We start from the raw sequence: 19027 nt of genomic DNA, 5'->3' as shown, positions 1-19027 counted from the left end.
TTTCCTAAGCCTTTCTGAGTGTAAGCACCATCACTCACTTTCTCCTAAAATTAGATTGTATTTCTTAATTGGATATTGTGTCTCCACCCCACCTCCCACTCTCAGTGGAATATAAACTCCTTGAGGACAGGGACCAGGTTTTCATTTTGTTTTTGTACTTTCAGCACACTTAGAGGGCCTAGCATGTTGGGGTTTTTTGGGGGGGAGGGGCATCCTGTTCCTGGGATCTCATTGGTAGGAAATTCCTGACTAGTTATCTGGGACCACTGAGACCCTAAGTGCTTTGCTCATGGCCACTCAGCTAGTATGTGTAAGGAGAGAAGATTGAGGCAGGTCTTCTTTTACACCAAGGCCAACACTCTATCTACATTCTTGCCCTAATGCTTGTGAAATGCAAGATAGATGGAAAGCACACAGCTTCCCAGGATAAGACCCTAGAGCCCTAATCCCTCCCATAGACATTGCCAGTCACCTCACCTCACAAACCCATAAGCATTGAAGTGACAGTCTCTGACTTCACCCTTACAGGGATCTCACCCACAGTGAAGAAGACTGAGATGGACAAGTCCCCCTTCAATAGCCCATCGCCTCAGGACTCACCCCGCCTCTCCAGCTACACCCAACATCACCGGCCTGTCATCGCTGTGCATAGTGGTAAGAAGGTGTACCTGAGGGCCTTATCTTGGGTCTGAGGAAGCCTGAGCCAAGGGAAGCTGCAGGGCCAGGGGCCTCTGGCTCTGAAGACTAAGCTCCAGCTCTTCTGGTACACTTAGATAACCTGAAAGATTCCACTAAAAAGAAATGAAGCAAAGATTGAGCTCCCACCTTCCCCCATTCCCAGAATTAGCCAGGGCCTCTGACACTAGAAAGTTCATCTCCTGCTCTCTAGCTCAGGTATGATGGTGCTCAAGCTATTTATAGAACTATCTCCATTTCTCCATCTCTAAATGAGATGTAAGAATCTCCAACCACTCCCTGGGCATCCACTCCTCCTCATCTGTCTCAGATCCCTCCTTCTCCAGCCTCCAAGGCTTCAGAAGTTCAGGTGAGGCTGAGCCCTGAGCTCAGACTGGACTCTGCTTCTGGTTTGGGATCAACTCACCTGGGGTGGCTGGGGACTAGTCGTTGACCCTCTCTAATGTGGAAACTTCTCCATATGTCAAAAGAAGAGGTTGGGATCTCTTCTTTTTCTGTCCACTCCATGTCTCCCCAACCCTGCAAAATCAGACCCATGCTTCACGAGAGAAAGTGGAATGTGATGGAAACAGTGTTGTGTCTGATTCCAAGGACCTGTATTCCAATTTTGGTTCTTTCACACTGTGTGTCTGTGTGTGTGTGTGTGTGTGTGTGTGTGTGTGTGAGAGAGAGAGAGAGAGAGAGAGAGAGAGAGAGAGAGAGAGAGAGACTTGACTAGTTTCTTAAGGTCCTTTCCAGTTCTGAATCCTAGGATTTATCCAGTCATAGAAACCCTGGATACTCTACTTTGTCTCTAAGACCCACATCACCCACCTGATATGTGGGGTTATTTTTACCCTGCTTGACCTCAGAGGACAGAATTTGGACCAGTTGGGGAGCAGTTCCATCCAAGCCAAATTCCATAGCTGGGAACATTGAGGCAGAACCCTTTTCTGCCCAGGCCTCGATAGAGGATGTTCCTACTTCAGATTAGCTTTGGATTAGATGAAGGCTTTTCCGAGTTTGAGATGCTGTAAGCCTATGGTGTAAAGGTTGGCTGGGGCCACCCAGGAGCCAGCACTGAGGGTCCCATCCCTCTCTCCGCAGGTATCACCAGGAGCCCTCACCCCTCCTCCACGTTGCATTTCCCAACCACCTCCATTATACCCCAGACGGCCTCCACCTATTTTCCCCACACTGCCATCCGATACCCGCCTCATCTCAACCCCCAGGACCCCCTCAAAGATCTCGTCTCCTTGGCCTGTGACCCATCCAATCAGCAGCCAGGACCGGTAAGGACCCATGGGGTGAGAGTGGTGGGGAGGGAGGAACAGAGCAAGAGAGGAGCCGGGAGCTGTGTGGAGGAGCCATTGTCTGAGCCCCCGAAGCATGGTGCATCTTGAGAGTGGAAGGCCTGGGTGAAGTCAGTCCCTGTTCTGACACTAATTGTGTGACGTTGGACAAGTCACTTAGCGTTTCTCAAAGTCAGTCATTTCTTCTGTGCCATGTGGGTGATAAGTGCCTGCTTGCCCACTTCATTGGGTTGTCGTGAGACTCTTATAAGCAGCAGGTTGTGATCATCGAGTGCCAAAGAGAAATGTGAGCTGTTGGATTAGTCGTCGTAGTCTGAGGGAGAGGAGAGAACTGTCCCCAGCTGCTCAGATTCTTGCCCCTGCCCTCCTCAGCCCTGCCCTCAGTTTTTTATACCTATGAAAATACCCCCTGAAGCAGTGTCTCTGTGACGTTGAGAGGGACTTCCTCCTGAGACCCACTAAAACTCATATTGCCCGAGTTTCCTGCCCTGCCACTGTCCCCACTGGCCCTGGGCACCTCCCAAAGAGAACTCAAGGCCTAGGGCACTCAGGCAGGCAGTGAATCAAGGGCACAGGACTGCCCCAAATGAGGGCAATGCCTGGGATGGTCAGTGCCAGCAACAGGAGGTGGAGGGGGACAGCCCTGGGCACCTAGGGGGGGAGGCGGGCCAAGGCCCGTGTGACTCCTACCACCCTTCCCCCCGGGCTCTCCTGCCTTCCCCCCCTAACCACTTTGTCTCTCTGTTCCCCCTCAGTTAAATGGAAGTGGTCAAGTCAAAATGCCCAGTCACTACCTTTCCACTCAGATGCTGGCACCACCACCGCCCCCAGGCATGCCCCGGCTGGCTATCTCCCCTGACACCAAATCTACCACCACAACTTCCGAGGGAGGAACCACATCGCCGACTTCACCCAGTAAGCGTGAGGGAAGCGGTGCCCGGGGCGGGGTGGGCAGTGCAGCCGGGCACCCCTCCTTCTCCCTGATAGCTCAGTCCTTCTTCCCCATCTCTCTGACCCTGGGCACAATCATACCAGGGGGCCCTCAGCATCCTGAGGGCCCCAGGTGTCGCTGGCAGAGACAGGGTGTGGAAGACAGCTGGTCATCAGTAGGGCCATTTCCATGACCAGGCACTCAGGCAGGATGAGCTTGGTGGGTCTCAGCCCCATGGGTGCTGGGCGTCTCCGTCACAAACACCACTGCAATTGATCCCCCTCCTTTTCCCACCACACCAAGGGCTGAGGGAAGCAGGGAAGAGGGCATCCCAACATCTCTAAGAGAGGGAAGGGTGAGGCCAGAGGAGATGAGTGGCGTGAGAGGCAGTGCTACCCAGGTGTCAAGGAGCCAGGCTTCTGGTCCTCGCTCTGCCACCAACATGCTTTGTGTGCTCGTGCCTTTGTGGAATATCTTTGGGCAAGACTTGGGCTTCCCTTCTCTGGGCCTCAGTTCCTGTCTCACAGGGACCCGGACTGGGCAGTTACTCAGGACACTGCCAATTCTCCATTGGTTGGCCTCTATTCTGTCTCTGACATTCTGTGTTCTGTGTTCTAAGGTCTTCTCCTCTCATGTTCTATGTTTTGTGTCCCCTTCCAGCTCTGGCAGTCTCTGTTCTGTATTCTAAAGTCTTTTCCAGCCATACGGTGTTATGTCTCATGGTCTGCGTTCTCTGGTCCCTTCCAGCTCTGAATCCACTAATCCATCCATACCTCCCTACCCAATCTTCATATTCAGAACCATCTGGTCACCTCTTTCCTCCACCTCTTTGCTTTCTGTGTCCAACCCCATTTCCCAAACTCCATCCTAGACTTCCCCAAACTCCCCTGGGGGCTTCCTGTCACACTCTCAATCAAGAACTAATGAAATGAAAGGTCAACCAGCTCCAGTGAACTATGCCCCCAACTCACAAAACTCCCCCCTCCCCAACACAGCAGAACATTGAGTTTCTGTTGCCTGAGGAGCTTCTCTTGTCTCCTTTCTGCCCATCATTTTCCTAGCCTTTGGGACAAAGGAAAGGAGCCTTCATTTTCCATCTTGGGGTCTCCACGGGATTGGATAAATCAAATCTAATATGGATTCAGTAGAGCTCGGAAAAGCAGATGTGGCCTCTCAAATGTTAGCAACAGAACCAGAACGCAAACCCTGGTCTCCTGACTCCCAGTCCAGTGCTGCCTCCTACTTAGACACAGGCAGAAACCAAGAGAGAATCTTGGCATTGGAAAAGACCACCAAATGACAGAGCTGGCAGAGAACTCAGAACACAGAACCAGAGGGACCTTGCACAGACTGGGAAGGAGGGCCTTTAGGTCTGGGAATGTGGACTTGGAGAACTGGAACTTAGAGACTTTCTTGTTCACTATTCCACTCTGAAAAAGAAGAAACTGTGGCTCAGAGAATGGGTGTGGCTTGCCCAATATGATGCAGTGATCTGATGGCAGAAGGGGGACTAGACCCTGGGTCTCCTGGCTCCCATTCCATCAATCTTTGCACTTTGCCATGCTGCCTCTTGCTCTTTCTTACTGAGCTCCATCCTGGCTCGGCTCAGACTTTACAAAAGCCCTTGTGTCAGCTCTCTACCCCCTCCCCCAGAAATCTTCCTCCAAAACCGTGACCCCCACAATCTCCCACCAACCTCTGGTCCCAACCTGTCTGAGGCTGGCCTCCCCAGGCAGTCCAGGAGTGAATTATTTACTCATCGATGAAATTTAATCGCCTATATTAAAATATATGTGTGGATGCAAACACACACCCATCCCTATGCACTTGCATAGAGGAAAATTAATAAATAAAATGCACTCAATTATTCATAGAGCCCAGAGAGGGATGCAGGTCCAGGCATCAGAAGGGGAGGGGTAAGGGAGATGGGTGGGCAAGGGAAGCAGCTGAATAATTCACAAGTAGTTATGAATTATGAAATTTTTATCCTCTCCCTGCCTCTTCTCATTCACTGACCTAGGAGGTCCCCTAGATGACTTGGATGATAGAGGGAAATGACTGCAACGCAGGCATGCCCCATGTGGTGGTGCTGCGGATGGTGGTTCTGTCCACACCCACCCCAGACAGTTGAAGGTTTGGGGGTGTGGGAGCAGTGTCTCTTTGGCTAAGTTCTGTCAAAGCCACTAGATAAACGTTTAGACTTTGAACCTGGGGAGGTTGAGATCTGAGGCAGTGCTGGGGTGGACAGCTGACCCCCCAGCAGCAGGAGAGAGAGCGCGCTGGGCTTGAATGGCCTTGAGAGGGGCTCCCAGCCTCACCCCCCCCCCACTAATGGGCTCTTGGTCTCTCCTTCCCGCAGCCTACTCTGCGCCCAGCACGCCCCCTGCAAACCGTCCCTTTGTGGGATTAGGACCAAGGGATCCAGGGGGGATTTATCAGGCACAGGTAAGAGTTGAGAGGGCCTGGGAGGGAGCTGGGAGCAGGGGAGTGGAGAAACTGGTCTGGGGTGGAAATCGCGTGTCAGCTCCCTTCTGTCTCCCCTTTTGGGGATCATCAGCCACCCACTAGCCAGATTTTATGGTCCAGGGCTCTCTGGGCTCTTGGAGATTGGGGGAACAGCTGGCCAGATGTAGACACAGACTAGCCTAACCGATTAGGGTCTCTGCCACTCACTAGCCGTGGGATGAGGTGAGAAAGACCACCATAGAGTACAAGCTAGCCCAGAGCTTAAGGGCTATAAAAATGTAAGCTTTTGTTTTCATCATTATCATCATTAATATTATTTAGGGTCAGCTCTAAGAACTCTGCCCACCTCCATCCAGACCAGGCATGTAAACAACTATAGTAGAAAATTAGGAAGGGAAGAGTCTGTAGGTGAGGGTCACCACCTCCCAATTTAGGGGTCCATCTAGAACTGAGAGCCAACAGGATGAAATACCATAAACGCTGGACTTCAGTCAGGAGATCTGGATTTGAATCCTGGTCTCCACCCTTCTGAGCTATATGACCAGGAGTGAGTCACATCTCAGCCTGTTTCCTCCTCACCAAGGAAATGGAAGAAGGACCCTTTTCAATGCCTGCTTCACAGGGTTATCGTGAGACAAGTTCTTTGTAAGCCTTCATGCACATCAACAATATTCACTATTATTAGTCTTATGATAATAATTATTATTATCATCATTATTACCCAGAGGAAGGAACTCAGGTCAGCCCAGCTACACTCAGGCAAACTGTGGTTGTCCTTTATCCCACACCAACCTGAGGCACAGAGAGGAAGATGAAATGAGCCAGGGGTTTCAGTAGTGGACCGGGGCATCTCTCAGCTTCATAGCCCAACTCTTGTCCAGATGGCAAATGAAAGCCATATATTAGGCAAACCTAATGAGGGCACAGCACAGCAGATTGTGGAATTTCAATGAAAGTTCATTTAGTCCAAACTCTTGATTTAATAAACAAACTTGTTCCTAGCAAAGGAAAGTGACTTGTCCAAGATTATGCAACTTAATAAATACCAAGAGTCAGAATTTGAGCCCTTGTCCTCAGACTGCAGACCCAATGTGCCTTCCACTCCACCAATAACCAGGAAGAGGGGGTCCTTGAAGAACAGTAGGGAAAGTACTTTGTTCCAGAATGGTGTTAAAAACTGAGGCAGCTGTGAATGAAAAGACCTAGGGTCTGCTGTGGTTGGAGGCTTTTTGTTGGTAGCTCAGGAGCACCATGCCCCAGTTTCCCCCATCAACAGGGATGGCAAATCACCAGTCGAACCTTCTCCTTGTTGAATCTTCAAGTCCTAGGAATAAGGGAAGAGAGGAGTACAGCTGGGGGAGATTCTGGGCTAGAAGTTTTGCCTGAAAGAGAGGAAAGGGTGTGGGATTGGGGTGGGGGGAAGCAAAGACTTTCTCAAGTCTAAAGGGCAGTATGGGACAGTAGAAAGAGCACTGGGTCAGACAAGAGAAACAGGTTCTATCGAAGCACTGCCTGGGGCTCTCCATGACCTTGGAGTACTCCGTTTCACATCTCTGGATCCTCATTTGTAAAATGGGGAGGTCAGAGCAGATGCTATGGAAGGTCCCTTCCAATTTGGACAATCTATGTCTAATATATTTTGCTATGTTCCAGCTCTAGAACAATGTAATAGAAAGAGAGTCACTATTGTAGTCAGGAGAATGGTTCCTGAATCCTGGTCCCAGTACTTACTGTTAGAATATATGCAAATCACTTACTTTGCTGAATCTCAGCTTCTTTATCTAAAAGACAGTTATGCTGGCATGGCCTATCTCCCAGGGCTGGTGGCAGGTGAGGATTTGGCAGCTCTTGTGCTTTTGCTAAGTTTTATGTTTTAAAGGCATTCACAAATCAAAGATCACTACACTTCCAGTGCTGACATTCTAGACTCTGAAGTCTCTCCCAACTCTGTTATTCTGTATTCGAAGGGTTTCCCAGCTCTGGTGTTCTGGCTTCTAAGGTTACTTCCAATGCTGATATTCTGTTTTCTAAGATCATTTTCAGCTTCAACATTTTAATTTCTAAGGTCCCTCCATATCTCTCTGATATTCTGTGTTCAAAGGGTTCTCTTTGCTCTGGCACTCTATGTTCTAAGACCCTATAGTCTGAGAATTTTATATGCTGGGCAAAGATTTCTGAGAACAAAGAGTCTGGGACATTTATTAATGAGTGAATTGAAATGAATTGTTTCTCTACACCCTAGTGGTGATGAGTAGGGGCCAAAGGAAAGAGTTCAGGCATCAGAACATTTTGGTAGAGGTTTATATATACAAAGAGTTAGCTCTTGGAGGGATGATTTTGGACTGGAGGCACTGGTTATCCCTGAAACCCCAGGTCCCCAAAGGGAGGAGCCCAGATTCTAAAATGGAACTCAAGTCCCCTTGCACAAAAGTTGACAGATCTATGCTTTCATAAATGTCATAGGGATAAGGGGCCAGCCAACTGTCAGCTAGTGGGACCCCAGTTTTATGTTTCTTGGCCCATCAGGGACATGAGATGGGAGGAACAACTTTCCCTACAGCTCCCAACATCTGGACTGAAGGGCTTTTGAATCTTCCGGTTTAGGCCCTCCCCCACTATCCTCAAAGGGACTCCATTAACAATAGCTTTGGCCCGACCCATGGGGTTCCCAAAGCCCAGTGTGCCAAAAACCAACACAGCCCATCTGGCAATAATTCTAATGGGAAAATAAGAATCAAGGAGACAGGGGCAATGCCAAGGGGTGAGAACCAGGTCATCAGCTTCAGAGGCAATAGCTGTCTACACCTGATTGCCTGTATTTCCAGAGGGATCAGGGCTGCCTTAGAGAAGGATGATGTTGGGTTCTTTCCCTGGAGCTTTCTTTATATGTCTTTATGACAAGTCATAGCATTATGCACCCCCCAGGAAGCCCTATTAATTTCCTTTTCTCAGCCAAACTCTTTCCCACACCCTACAGATGCTGTTCACACTCTCTGCCCCACTCCCCAGAAGTAACAGAATGAACTGTGCCAACTTTGCCTGTTTCTCAATAGAGGCTGGGGCTTCTTCCTGCCATTAGAAGTCAGGTCGGGGCAGCTAGGTGGCACAGTGGATAGAGCACTGGCCCTGGAGTCAGGAGGACCTGAGTTCAAATGCGACCTCAGACACTTAATAATTCCCTAGCTGTGTGGCCTTTGGGCAAGCCACTTAACCCCATTGCCTTGCAAAAAAAAAAAACAAAAAACAACAAAACCTTAAAAAAAAAAAAGAGTCGGGGTGGCTAGATGGTGTAGTGGATAAAGCACTTGCCCTGGAGTCAGGAGTACCTGGGTTCAAATCCGGTCTCAGACACTTAATAATTACCTAGCTGTGTGGCCTTGGGCAAGCCACTTAACTCCATTTGCCTTGGGAAAAAAAAACCTAAAAAATAAAAAGAATCAAGTGAGCAATCAAAAACCCTCCCTCAATTGACTATAATGATTCAATGGCTTTATTCCAAAAAAACCTGACCCCTCTCCTAACCCCACTTCCAAAATAACAGATACCTATGGGGAGGATTGAGTGAAGGCCCCACCCTTCCTCTAGCTACTGGGTTCCCTTGCTCAAGTCTCCTTGTTTGGGTCCCCAGCTTTCCTCAAAAGAAAAAGAACTTGTTCTCCAAAGTCTAGTGCCCATTCTACAACTTCTAAGTTTCCCCATTTCTCCCAATTCGGGGTGAAACTGTCTTCATCCTGTAGAGGGTCATGAGGGACAGAAATGGCCCTCAGGGTTGACCCTGAGCCTTTGTTTATGAATCTCCCTCTCTCTGGTCCTCAAGCTGCCACATACATGGGGTGTCACTGTCCAAGGTATGAAAAGCTTCAAGTCTAATATCCCAACAAAGGGGTTTAGGAGTAGGGAGCTGGCAGGAAAGAAAAGGGTACTTAAAAGTCAAATTCTAGGGAAATTTCTAAGACAAAATAAGGTCTATCTTCAAGCTGTGTTAACAAAGGAAGAATGTCTAAATCAGAGATTTCTAACCTAGGGTCTATGTACCCCCAAGCTATTCATGAACTTGGTTAGGAAAAAACACCCGACATCTTTATTTTCACTAACCTGTAACTAAATTTTAGCATCTAGCCTAATACTGTCATTTTACAAATGAGGAAACTGAGGCCCAGAGAGGTTTAAGATCCTTGCTAAAAGTCATTCAAGTGGCAGAGTAAGTGAAAGAATTGGGAACTGAATCTGGGTCCTCTGACTTCAACATTTTTTAGCATTGTAGATGATGATGATAACTAGCATTTGTATGATACTTAAGGTTTACAAAGTACCTTCAGATATGTCATTTTATTTTCATATCCTTGGGAGATAGGTACTATTATTCCCACTTTACAGATGAGGAAATTGAGACACAGAGAGGGTAAGTGATTTGCCTCAGGTCACATAACCAATAAAAGTCTGAGGCTAAATTTGAACCCAGAATTTGAATAGTTTGCTGTTTTTCTAATAGGTGCATGAACTTGATAAAAGGAAAAACATCCAAATAAATAGAACTCTGAAACACCTCTCCCCTTCAGCTTCCTTTTGTGCATTGTCTTCCTCCATTAGATTATAAGCTCCTGGAAGACTTCCTTTTTACTTCTATCCTCAGCATTTAGCAAAGTTCTTAGTACCTAGTCATTATTTAATAATTGTTTCCTGTGTCCTATCTCAGTGTGAGAGGGCCTGCCTCAGGATCTCACAATGGGGGACATATGGTCACTTCAATTAATCAGTAAACTTTGATAAAATCCCTCCTAAGCACTGCGTTAGATATTAGATCTACAGAGACAAAAATGAGCATCCTCTCTCCTTAAGGAGCTTCCAGTCAATTGTGGGAAACAATTTATACATATAAGTATATACAATATTGAGGGAGAGAAGTATTAGCTTCTGGAGAGATCTAGAAAAGGCATTCTAGAAGAGATGGTATTTGAGTTGAGCTTTGAAAGGAGCTAAGGATGCTACAAACCAGAGGTGAGCAAGGAGTGTGTTGTAGCCATGGGGAGACAGTCTGTGGAAACACATGGAGAGGAGAGGTGGAAGGTGTGTCATGTGAGATGGAGAACAAGGCAACTGGTTTGGCTGAAGGGGAAGGGGGTAATATATAATAAGTCTGCAAAGGGAGTCCTGGGGCAAACCCTGTGAAGGGTTTTAAATGGCAAATACAGGAATTTGCATGAATGACCCTGGGGTAATAGGGGAGCCACAGGAATTTATTGAGCAAAGGAATAACATGGTGATGCCTGTATTTTCAGAATATTAATTTGACAAGATGGTTTGGAGAAGGGAAAATGTCTAGTCAGGGAGACTGATTAGGAAGCTATTGCAATAGTCCCAGGTGGTAAGGTGGTGATAAGAATTTGATCCAGGGTGGTAGTGGTGTCAGTGGAGCGAAGGAAACTCAACCAAGATGTCGTGGAGTTAAGGGGTGGCTAGGTGGTGCAGTGGATAAAGCACCAGCCCTGGAGTCAGGAGTACCTGGGTTCAAATCCGGTCTCAGACACTTAATAATTACCTAGCTGTGTGGCCTTGGGCAAGCCACTTAACCCCATTTGCCTAGCAAATAAAAAACCTAAAAAAAAAAAAGATGTAGTGGAGTTAGAAGCAACATGACTTGGCCATTTATTGACTGTTTTTGGATTGGGGAGTATGAGTAATCAAGAATGTATACCTGAGCACCTGGAAAGGCAATCAGAAGAAAAATGAGGGCTAGATCTCTAGATCTGGGAATCATCTAGAGAGAGAAGATGATTGAACCCATGGGAAGCAGATGCTCACCAAGAGGGTGACTGCAGAGAGAGAAGAGGGCCAGGACAGCACCTTGGGGCAAATCCTGCCCCATGCAGGATAATCCATCAAAGAAGTCTGAGAAAGAGCTGTCAGACAAGTAAGAAAAAAGCAGTGTCCTTTTTGAGGAACCTGGGGGAAAGCCACATGGAAGGGAGGGAAGGGGACTAGGCATAGAAGCCAACACATGTCAGCCCTGCTTCTGGAGGGCGGAGGCTGGGGGGCTCCCTTGAGTTCAGGAATTCTGAGCAGCAGTAGGGGTATTGGTGATTAGGTGTCCAAACTACATCCTATCAGTATGTAAGACCCTGGAGCAGAAGGGTCTGGATCAGAAACCAAGAAATTTTAAGTTTCCTTACCAGTCAGCAATGAGATTGGGCCCACTAATGGTTGGAATGCTCCCAATCTGAGCAAAATAGAAAAATACAATCTCCAAAAAGAAAAAAAAAGATTGGAAAGTTAGGAAGGGGCCAGATTATGAAAGGTTTTAAAAGTCCCAAAGAGAAGATTTTATATTTGATCCTGGAGGTGATAGGACGACACTACAGTTTATTGAGTGGATGGGGAGAGACATGGTAGTCAGACTTAGGCTTTAGGAAGTTCCTTTTGACAGCTGAGTGGAGGATGGCCTGGAGTGGGGAGAGACAAGGCAGGGGTTCAGGGGCCCAGGCTTCCCTAAGGTAGACAGTGCAGGCTCATGCTGGGTATAGAGAGTACAGCAAGTTATAGGACCCAGAGCCATTCCTATGATATATGGGGTATCCGAGCAAATTCAACTGACAATCCATTCCTGTCATCTCCAACACCAAATATCTATCCAATGACAACCAGAGTCTAATGAATTTCATGGGCCCTCTTAAAAGGCAAGCAAAAGTCACCACAGAGGGAGGTCTGGCTTCAGAACTGTCTCTAGGGGCGGCTAGGTGACCCAGTGGATAAACCACCGGCATTGGAGTCAGGAGTACCTGGGTTCTCAGACACTTAATAATTACCTAGCTGTGTGGCCTTGGGCAAGCCACTTAACCCCATTTGCCTTGCAAAAACCTAAAAAAAAAAAACTGTCTCTAAACTTGGCTCTGTTACTCAATGCTCAACTGTGGCAGATCATTTCTCATGTCTTGGCTTCAGTTTTTCCACCTGTAAAATCAAGGGGGCTGGATTAAAGGATTACTTAGGTCCCTTCTAGCTCTGACATTCAGTGTTCTATGTTTTCAGGTCCTCAGATGTCTGATGTTCTATGTTCTAAAGTCCATTCCAATTCAGTCATTGTCTATTCTGAAGCTTTAACTTTTAGTTCAACTAAATGAATGTTTATTAGGCTATGTTCAAGATACTGTGTCAGAAAATTCAAAGACAAAATTGGAAATGGTCTCTACCCTTAAGGAACTCGCATTAAACTATACTGCATAAGGGAAAAGGGAGAACATCACATCTACCCAGATAAATAAATAGAAGATCATCCGAGGAGAGAGAATCAGCAACTTGGGGGGGTCTCGGAGGAGGTGGCACCTGAGCTAAGGCTTGAAGGAAGTTAGAGATTCTAAGAGGGGCGTAGGGAAGGGAATGCATTTCAGACCAAGGACATAGCCTGAGCAGAAGCTTAAAGATGGGGAGATGGGCTGCTCAAGGATATGAGCCATGCTGGCAAAATTCCATAGAGATTGTGAAATCTCAGCTTTGTTTTTTTTTTCTGTCATTAGAATGCTTGTGTTATTTTTCAGACCTTTTTTTCCCAAGAGTATTTTAGGGATAGCTGGTAGTCATAAAAACCAAATAATGGTCTTCAAAATGTCAGCTCTCCAATGGAGACAAAATATAGTCTGTAATGGAAATAGAGATGAAAGGAGTTACAGGAATAGAATGTTACCTTTAGAGTCAGTAGCACCCAATGATTGAAGCTTTAGATTATAATAATAATAATCTCTCATCTTGATAACATTCTCTGTCCTAAGGCCCCTTCCAGCTCTGATATCCCATGTCCTAAAAAAGCTATTTCAGTAAATGTTATGTATCAAGGATGTCTAGGGTTATGGGCAGGGCCTCAGGCCCTCCCACAATTGATTTCACTCAAATGCCTGAGATAGAAAAACATGTTATCCTGATGCTTCCATGGTCCCAATCAACAAATATTGACTGAGTACTCTAGCCCTGGGGAAGTATAATCAGGAAGGAGACAATGTCCCAATCCTTGGGGGTTCACAAGTGTGAGTCTAAACTCACACTTAAGAAACAATTCTAAAACAAAAGGAAACAATAATACTTAAGTCACACTAAAGCCTGTGTTACACTGTGAGGAATTTGGAGGTGAGTATGGGTTGAAATGGTCAGGAAAAGCTTTCCAGAGAATAGGAACTTTCAAAAACAATGCCCAGTTTGTATTGGTGACAAAAGGAATGGACCCAGTGCTTGGGTCATATAGGAGGAACAGAGGGCACTGCTGTGCATTTTTCCTTTGATGAAGGGCCAGAAAGCAAAAGTATTCCCCAAGATATCCAGGTGGCCACTCCGCCTTCCCTCTGTCTGGGTTTAGACCTAATATCTTATTCACCTGAATGCTAAGTCTCCAAAATGTCAACTCTGAAAAGGACTGTGAACCTTTAAATGTCAAAATTGGAAGGCCCCTAGAGTTCATCTGCCTAACTTCTTTATATCACAGGAACAAAAAATGAGACCTAGAAAAGGGAAGTGACTTTTCCAAGGTCGCATTGAGGCAGTCATTAGAAGAGTTGAACTAAAATGAAAAAAAATCAGTGTATGATCATGGCAATAGTGCTCTTCTCAAAGGCTGGTAAGACCTTGTTTCAAATCCTGCCTCTGACACAGTTCATCTTGAACTCTCTGAACTTCAGGTTCCTCCCCTGTAATATAAGAATACCAGGGGGCAGTTGGGTGGCACAGTGAATAGAGCATCAGCTTTAAAGTCCAAAGGACCTGAATTCAATTCCAGTCTCAGACACTTGATACATTCTAGCTGTGTGACCTTGGGCAAGTCACTTAACCCCAATTGCCTCACAAGTTAAAAAAATAAAAAGAATACTACCTACACTTGTCTAGCTGACTAGGTTGTTGTGTGGACCACAGATGTTTGTCAAGTATTCCACCAACTTAACAAAAGCTGAATCTTGTGTTAACTGGGGCTATTAACACAGGCTGCTTCGTCTTCAGTCTTCAGCTCTGGCCAATGCTCTTTAGGAAGAAGGTGTAGGGTGATGCTGAGGAAGAGGAGTGGACTTAGGGGTAGGGGTGCAGTGAGGAAGGGGGCACTGGAAGGAAAGCTGAGATTTCACAATCTCTATGGAATTTTGCCAGCACATATTACATCCTCAAGCAGTCCATCTCCCCATCTTTAAGCTTCTGCTCAGGCTATGTCCCTAGTCTGAAATGCTTTCCCTTCCCTACCTCCCCTCTTAGAGCCCAGGAAGAGAAAGGGCCAGAATGGGGGGAGAAGGAAGGAAGGAAGGAAGGAAGAGGACCAGGCATCAAAGGCTAGGGAACTGCTCACAAGAGGAGGGAGGGTCACACCTAAAGCCTGTCTGGTTGCCAACGGAAACCAGACATGAGGTAATGGCAAGATGAACTTGAACTTGGGGTGGGGGAGGGGCTGGAGAGCCAGGCTCAGGGAACAATAGTGCGGCAAGATCAATGGCTGAGCTGATTCTCTAGGTAAAGGCTGGTTGGAAGGAGCAGGATTGCTTTGGGGGTGGTGAGGGGCTCGGTGCAGGAGCAGAGAGGGCTAGAATTTCTCTTCCCCAATTGACTCAGGAGGTCCACCCTCTACTATAACTAGGTACTAGGCTTTGAGGCTCCCCACTCACCACCCCAAGCCTTGCCCCCCTACCCTAGCAACAACCTGAGGGGCGGACCAGAGAGGCAGGCTTGCTTTTCCAGCAGATCTGATTGGTCGCCCCAGCCTTCTGATGGCTGCCTTCCATCAGACTGTGGCCAGAGCCAAAGGTAGGGGGAGGCGGGAGGTTCCTTTTAAAGGAATCAGGTCCAGCTTTCAGCGTCCCCCCCCCCCAACCCCTAGCAGCTGTTATATCTCCCGCTGGGAACCTCAAGGGCCGAACACTCTGGAGCTGGGCAGGGTCCAGTGGAAGGCTGAGATGGGAAAAACTGCTGAATGTCAGTTGCAGGGATCCCTGTGCCCAGTCGGCTGGCAGGTTCAGCCTACCCCTGGACTGCAAGCCCTCCACCTGGCCCATGTAGATCCATGAAGGCCAGGACGGGGAAGGGCATGTTGTGATCAGAAAATGCTTTAGTCCTGAGAGTCGCAGTGCTCTGTGCTATAGGCTATGTGCTAGTGGGCTGTTAGGATAATCCATTGTATCACAAGAATACACTGAATTGTGCTCATAGGCTGACATATTGATGATGCCATGTATTTTTCTACAGTGCGGCACAATAATAGACAATAAGAACAAACTACAATTGAGACAATGTTCTGTCCTGAGTTTGTCATGATAATACTGTGTACCCTTGGGATGCAATGTGATGCTATAGTATAATGCTTTACGCAAAACAGATTACTCACAATGCTTAGTAAACTTTGAAACTAAAATAAACATCAGCCTGGTTTGTTATTTGTGTTTAGGAAGACCTGGATTTAGGTACCCACCTCTGATAGGGGTGCTGGCTAAATGACCCAGTGCAAATCACTCACTTCTCACTGCCCACAGCAGCTCTCTAAGACTATATACATCGATGCTGAGATGGAGTTTCCTCTCCAGAATAAATCACATTTTCTCCCCTATCCTGAGAAGCAAATATGTCATGAGCTTTGTGCTGAAGCAGAACAACTACCCCTATCTGTAAAATGGAGATCATGGTACTTGCCCTGCCTACCTACTTGGCAGCTGGATGGCATTATGAATATAATGCTGACCCTAGAGTCAAGAAAATAAGAGTTGATCTTAAGAGTTCTGCCTCAGACACTTACTAGCTGTGTCACCCCTGGACAAGTCATTTAAGCTTTGTCTGCCTTAGGTTCCCCATCTGTAAAATGAGATAAAGGATAGCACCTATCTCCCAGGGTTGTTGTAGGGATCAAATGAGATAATAAGGTCTTTATGACTCTTAAGTGCAGCTTAAGGTGACTCAGTGGAGTCAGAAGGATCTGAGTTCAAATGCCACCTTAGGCATCTTGCTTGCTTTATGAATTGTAAAGCAATATATTAGTTATCATTAGTTATTACTGCTTACCTCCAAAGAGAACAAGGTGAGATCATGGGGAGAAGCACTTTAGAAAAGTTATATGTAACACAAATATGAGGAATTATATGGTGTGAGTGTAGGTATATGTACAAAGTGGATGTGTATTAGATGTTGACTGTTAGCTCATATTTGAGAATCTTAGACATAATAAACACCTTAGAGATCAAAGGCAGAGTAGCACATGGGGCAAGTCCTGGTCCGGTGCTGACAGTCTCCCACTTTGTGACCTGGGCAGGCGCTTCACTTGTGTGGTACTCAGTTTCCTCATATATAAAATAGGAAATTGAACCAAGCAATTTCTTAAGCCCTCTCATAGCTAGAACATCCTATATTCCAAAGTCCCTCAGTTCCTGAATTTTATGTTTTATGTTGTGTGGCCATTCCAACTGTGACAGGGTTCTAAGATTTATTCTGCCTTCTGCCCAAAGAGTTCATCCATAGGTATGCCTATGCTCCCCCAGTATAAGAACAGCACTGATCCTGTGATCTGGGATCCCGTTGATGTGGGAACCTGAGACACAGCTTATAACCCATCCAACCTTCTCTTTTGTCCATGCCCTCCCATAAATTCTCCACAGGGCATCCATCTAGCATGCTGGGGGCCGTCTTTTCAATCTCCTCGCCTTTCAGGGATACCAGTGGAGCGTGCAGGCAATCAGGTACACCTTGCCCCTGTATGAGGAGTCCATCTCCTTTTCCAGTTATTCATTTATCTGATGGCATCCCTTAGGCCATTCCCCTGGGTAGCATGCTGCATCCTACTCTTGCTGACCCTGCCCGTCTGGTGCCCCGCGGGCTTTGTTCCATAGCTCCCCGCCATGCAACGTCACCAGAAGAATCTGAGTGTTATAAAGACAGGAGAAGCCTGGGATCAGTTTTCCAAGTCTGTCCTACTCCTCTAGCAGGACTCTAGTCCCATTGCATTGGCTATTGGTATTTACATATACCAATGGACCAGTTGTAGTATAAGTTACCATACAACTACATCTGGTCATCTTGTACATTACCTTAGGGGTAGTTAGACTCAACTCCTTTAAGGTGATTTTAGGTTTCTTTTCAGAAGCTGTGCAGAAATCCAGAGCTTGATGTAATCAGCAAATAGCAATGTTTGGAGGGTCTCCCAACCTAGAGGGAATCCTTCTCCAAATGGACTCTGGATTGGACATCCTTCCTGATGATAACCCAACACATTTTGCAAGCATACTTTTCTTTGTTTTATCCCTCATTTGATATTAATAATCAGAGGGTCATTTGGTAAAGCTATCTCTGTTAAGGTGGCTAGGTGGTCAAGTGGGTGGTCTTAGAATCAGGAATACTAGACTTCAGATCCCATCTTGGACACTTATAAGCCATTTAATACTGGACAAGATACTTAATTTCAACCTCAGTTTCCTCATCTGTAAAATGAGAGTAATAATAGTGACTAACTCATCAGAGTTTCTATGAGGATGAACTGAGATTGTATATATATATATACATGGCAGTTTGTGGATCTCGAAGAATCTATAGAAATGTGAATAGTCATTATTGTTATTTATTTTGAGGGCTATGATTTTGGACAAATGTATGGGAGATGCTTTGTTGGAGGAGAGTCTTAAAGACGATATTTTGCTACATCAAACCAAATGCTATCAATAATCACCAAATAATGTGTGATCCTGTAATTTGTTACACCTTTCAGTCAGATGAATGACTGTAAAGATGTAGTATGCTGTATATTATTATTATTATTATTATTTACAAAACCTTGCCTATTCCCTTCTTTTACTCAAATAAGGGATTTCCTCAATATTCCCATGATTTTATATAAATAGAAAAGTGACTTATTGGTTTTAGTTATTCATATTTTCTTGGTTATCTTTTTTGATAACTATTAAATCTGAGATTTTATCCTTCCAGTTCTTTAGTATTATCTTTCTGATACCTCAAAAATGAATCCTTCTGTGCTATCAAAATTGTATCCTCTCCTCCACTGACTCCATTATAAACTTATCCATCTTTTCTTCCTAGCTTTGCTTTCTTTAGTGCCACTGATGTTTTCTTACATAGCATACCAGGGACAAGGAGATTCAAATTCAAATGTAGTCACACCATTGTGAAAAAAAAATGGTGGTAACATCTTATTATAAAACATCTTTATTGATCATTTTGAATTTCCTTCTCTTTGTTCTCCCTTCATCCTTAAATTCCTCAGATGTTATTAGTTGGGGCTCTCTATGAGCTTTCTTTATGCTTTTTCCCTCTCCATTTCCCACTATTTTAATGAGATAATATTGCTCATAATCTAGCATCCTCTTTGCTAAAATCTTGCAAATAAATTTGTACTTGAAGTCAGTGTTTTTATCAGCAATATTGTAGACCACTAGGTGGTGCTCCTTGCCAAATGGAGAGATATGGCAGCCAAAAGGAAGGGAATAAGCTTATATATAGCCTCTACTTTGTGCCAAGTGCTTTCTCATTTGATCCTTGCAACAATTCTAAGACATAGATAGGTATTGTTATTATCCTAATTTTACAGTTGAGGAAACTGAGGCAAAATAGGATTAAGCGACTTGCCCAGGGTCACACAGCTTGGTCATGTCAGAAGCCATATTTGAACTCAGGAAGATGGGTCTTCCAG

The 19027-nt window shown here is 45.8% G+C and overlaps 1 protein-coding gene across 6 annotated transcripts in view; it reads left to right on the top strand.

Annotated features, from left to right (window-relative positions):
• Positions 1-19027, top strand: part of NFIC (nuclear factor I C) — a 139082-nt gene that overhangs the window by 107869 nt on the left and 12186 nt on the right. For 2 of the 6 annotated variants that reach the window (XM_074204175.1, XM_074204174.1), the window contains exons 7-11: positions 529-654; positions 1783-1967; positions 2744-2903; positions 5279-5364; positions 16986-17066. In XM_074204175.1, coding sequence (XP_074060276.1) covers positions 529-654; positions 1783-1967; positions 2744-2903; positions 5279-5364; positions 16986-17066 — 638 coding nt within the window. Of the gene's footprint in view, positions 1-528; positions 655-1782; positions 1968-2743; positions 2904-5278; positions 5365-16985; positions 17067-19027 lie in introns of those variants that run through there. The other 4 variants (XM_074204176.1, XM_074204179.1, XM_074204177.1 and 1 more) reach the window with 4 other exon arrangements.

This window comes from Macrotis lagotis, chromosome X (genome assembly GCF_037893015.1).
Source record: "Macrotis lagotis isolate mMagLag1 chromosome X, bilby.v1.9.chrom.fasta, whole genome shotgun sequence".
NCBI lineage: Eukaryota > Metazoa > Chordata > Mammalia > Peramelemorphia > Peramelidae > Macrotis > Macrotis lagotis.
The sequence above is the reverse complement of the archived record's forward strand: the minus strand, read 5'-3'. Positions and strand labels throughout refer to the sequence as shown.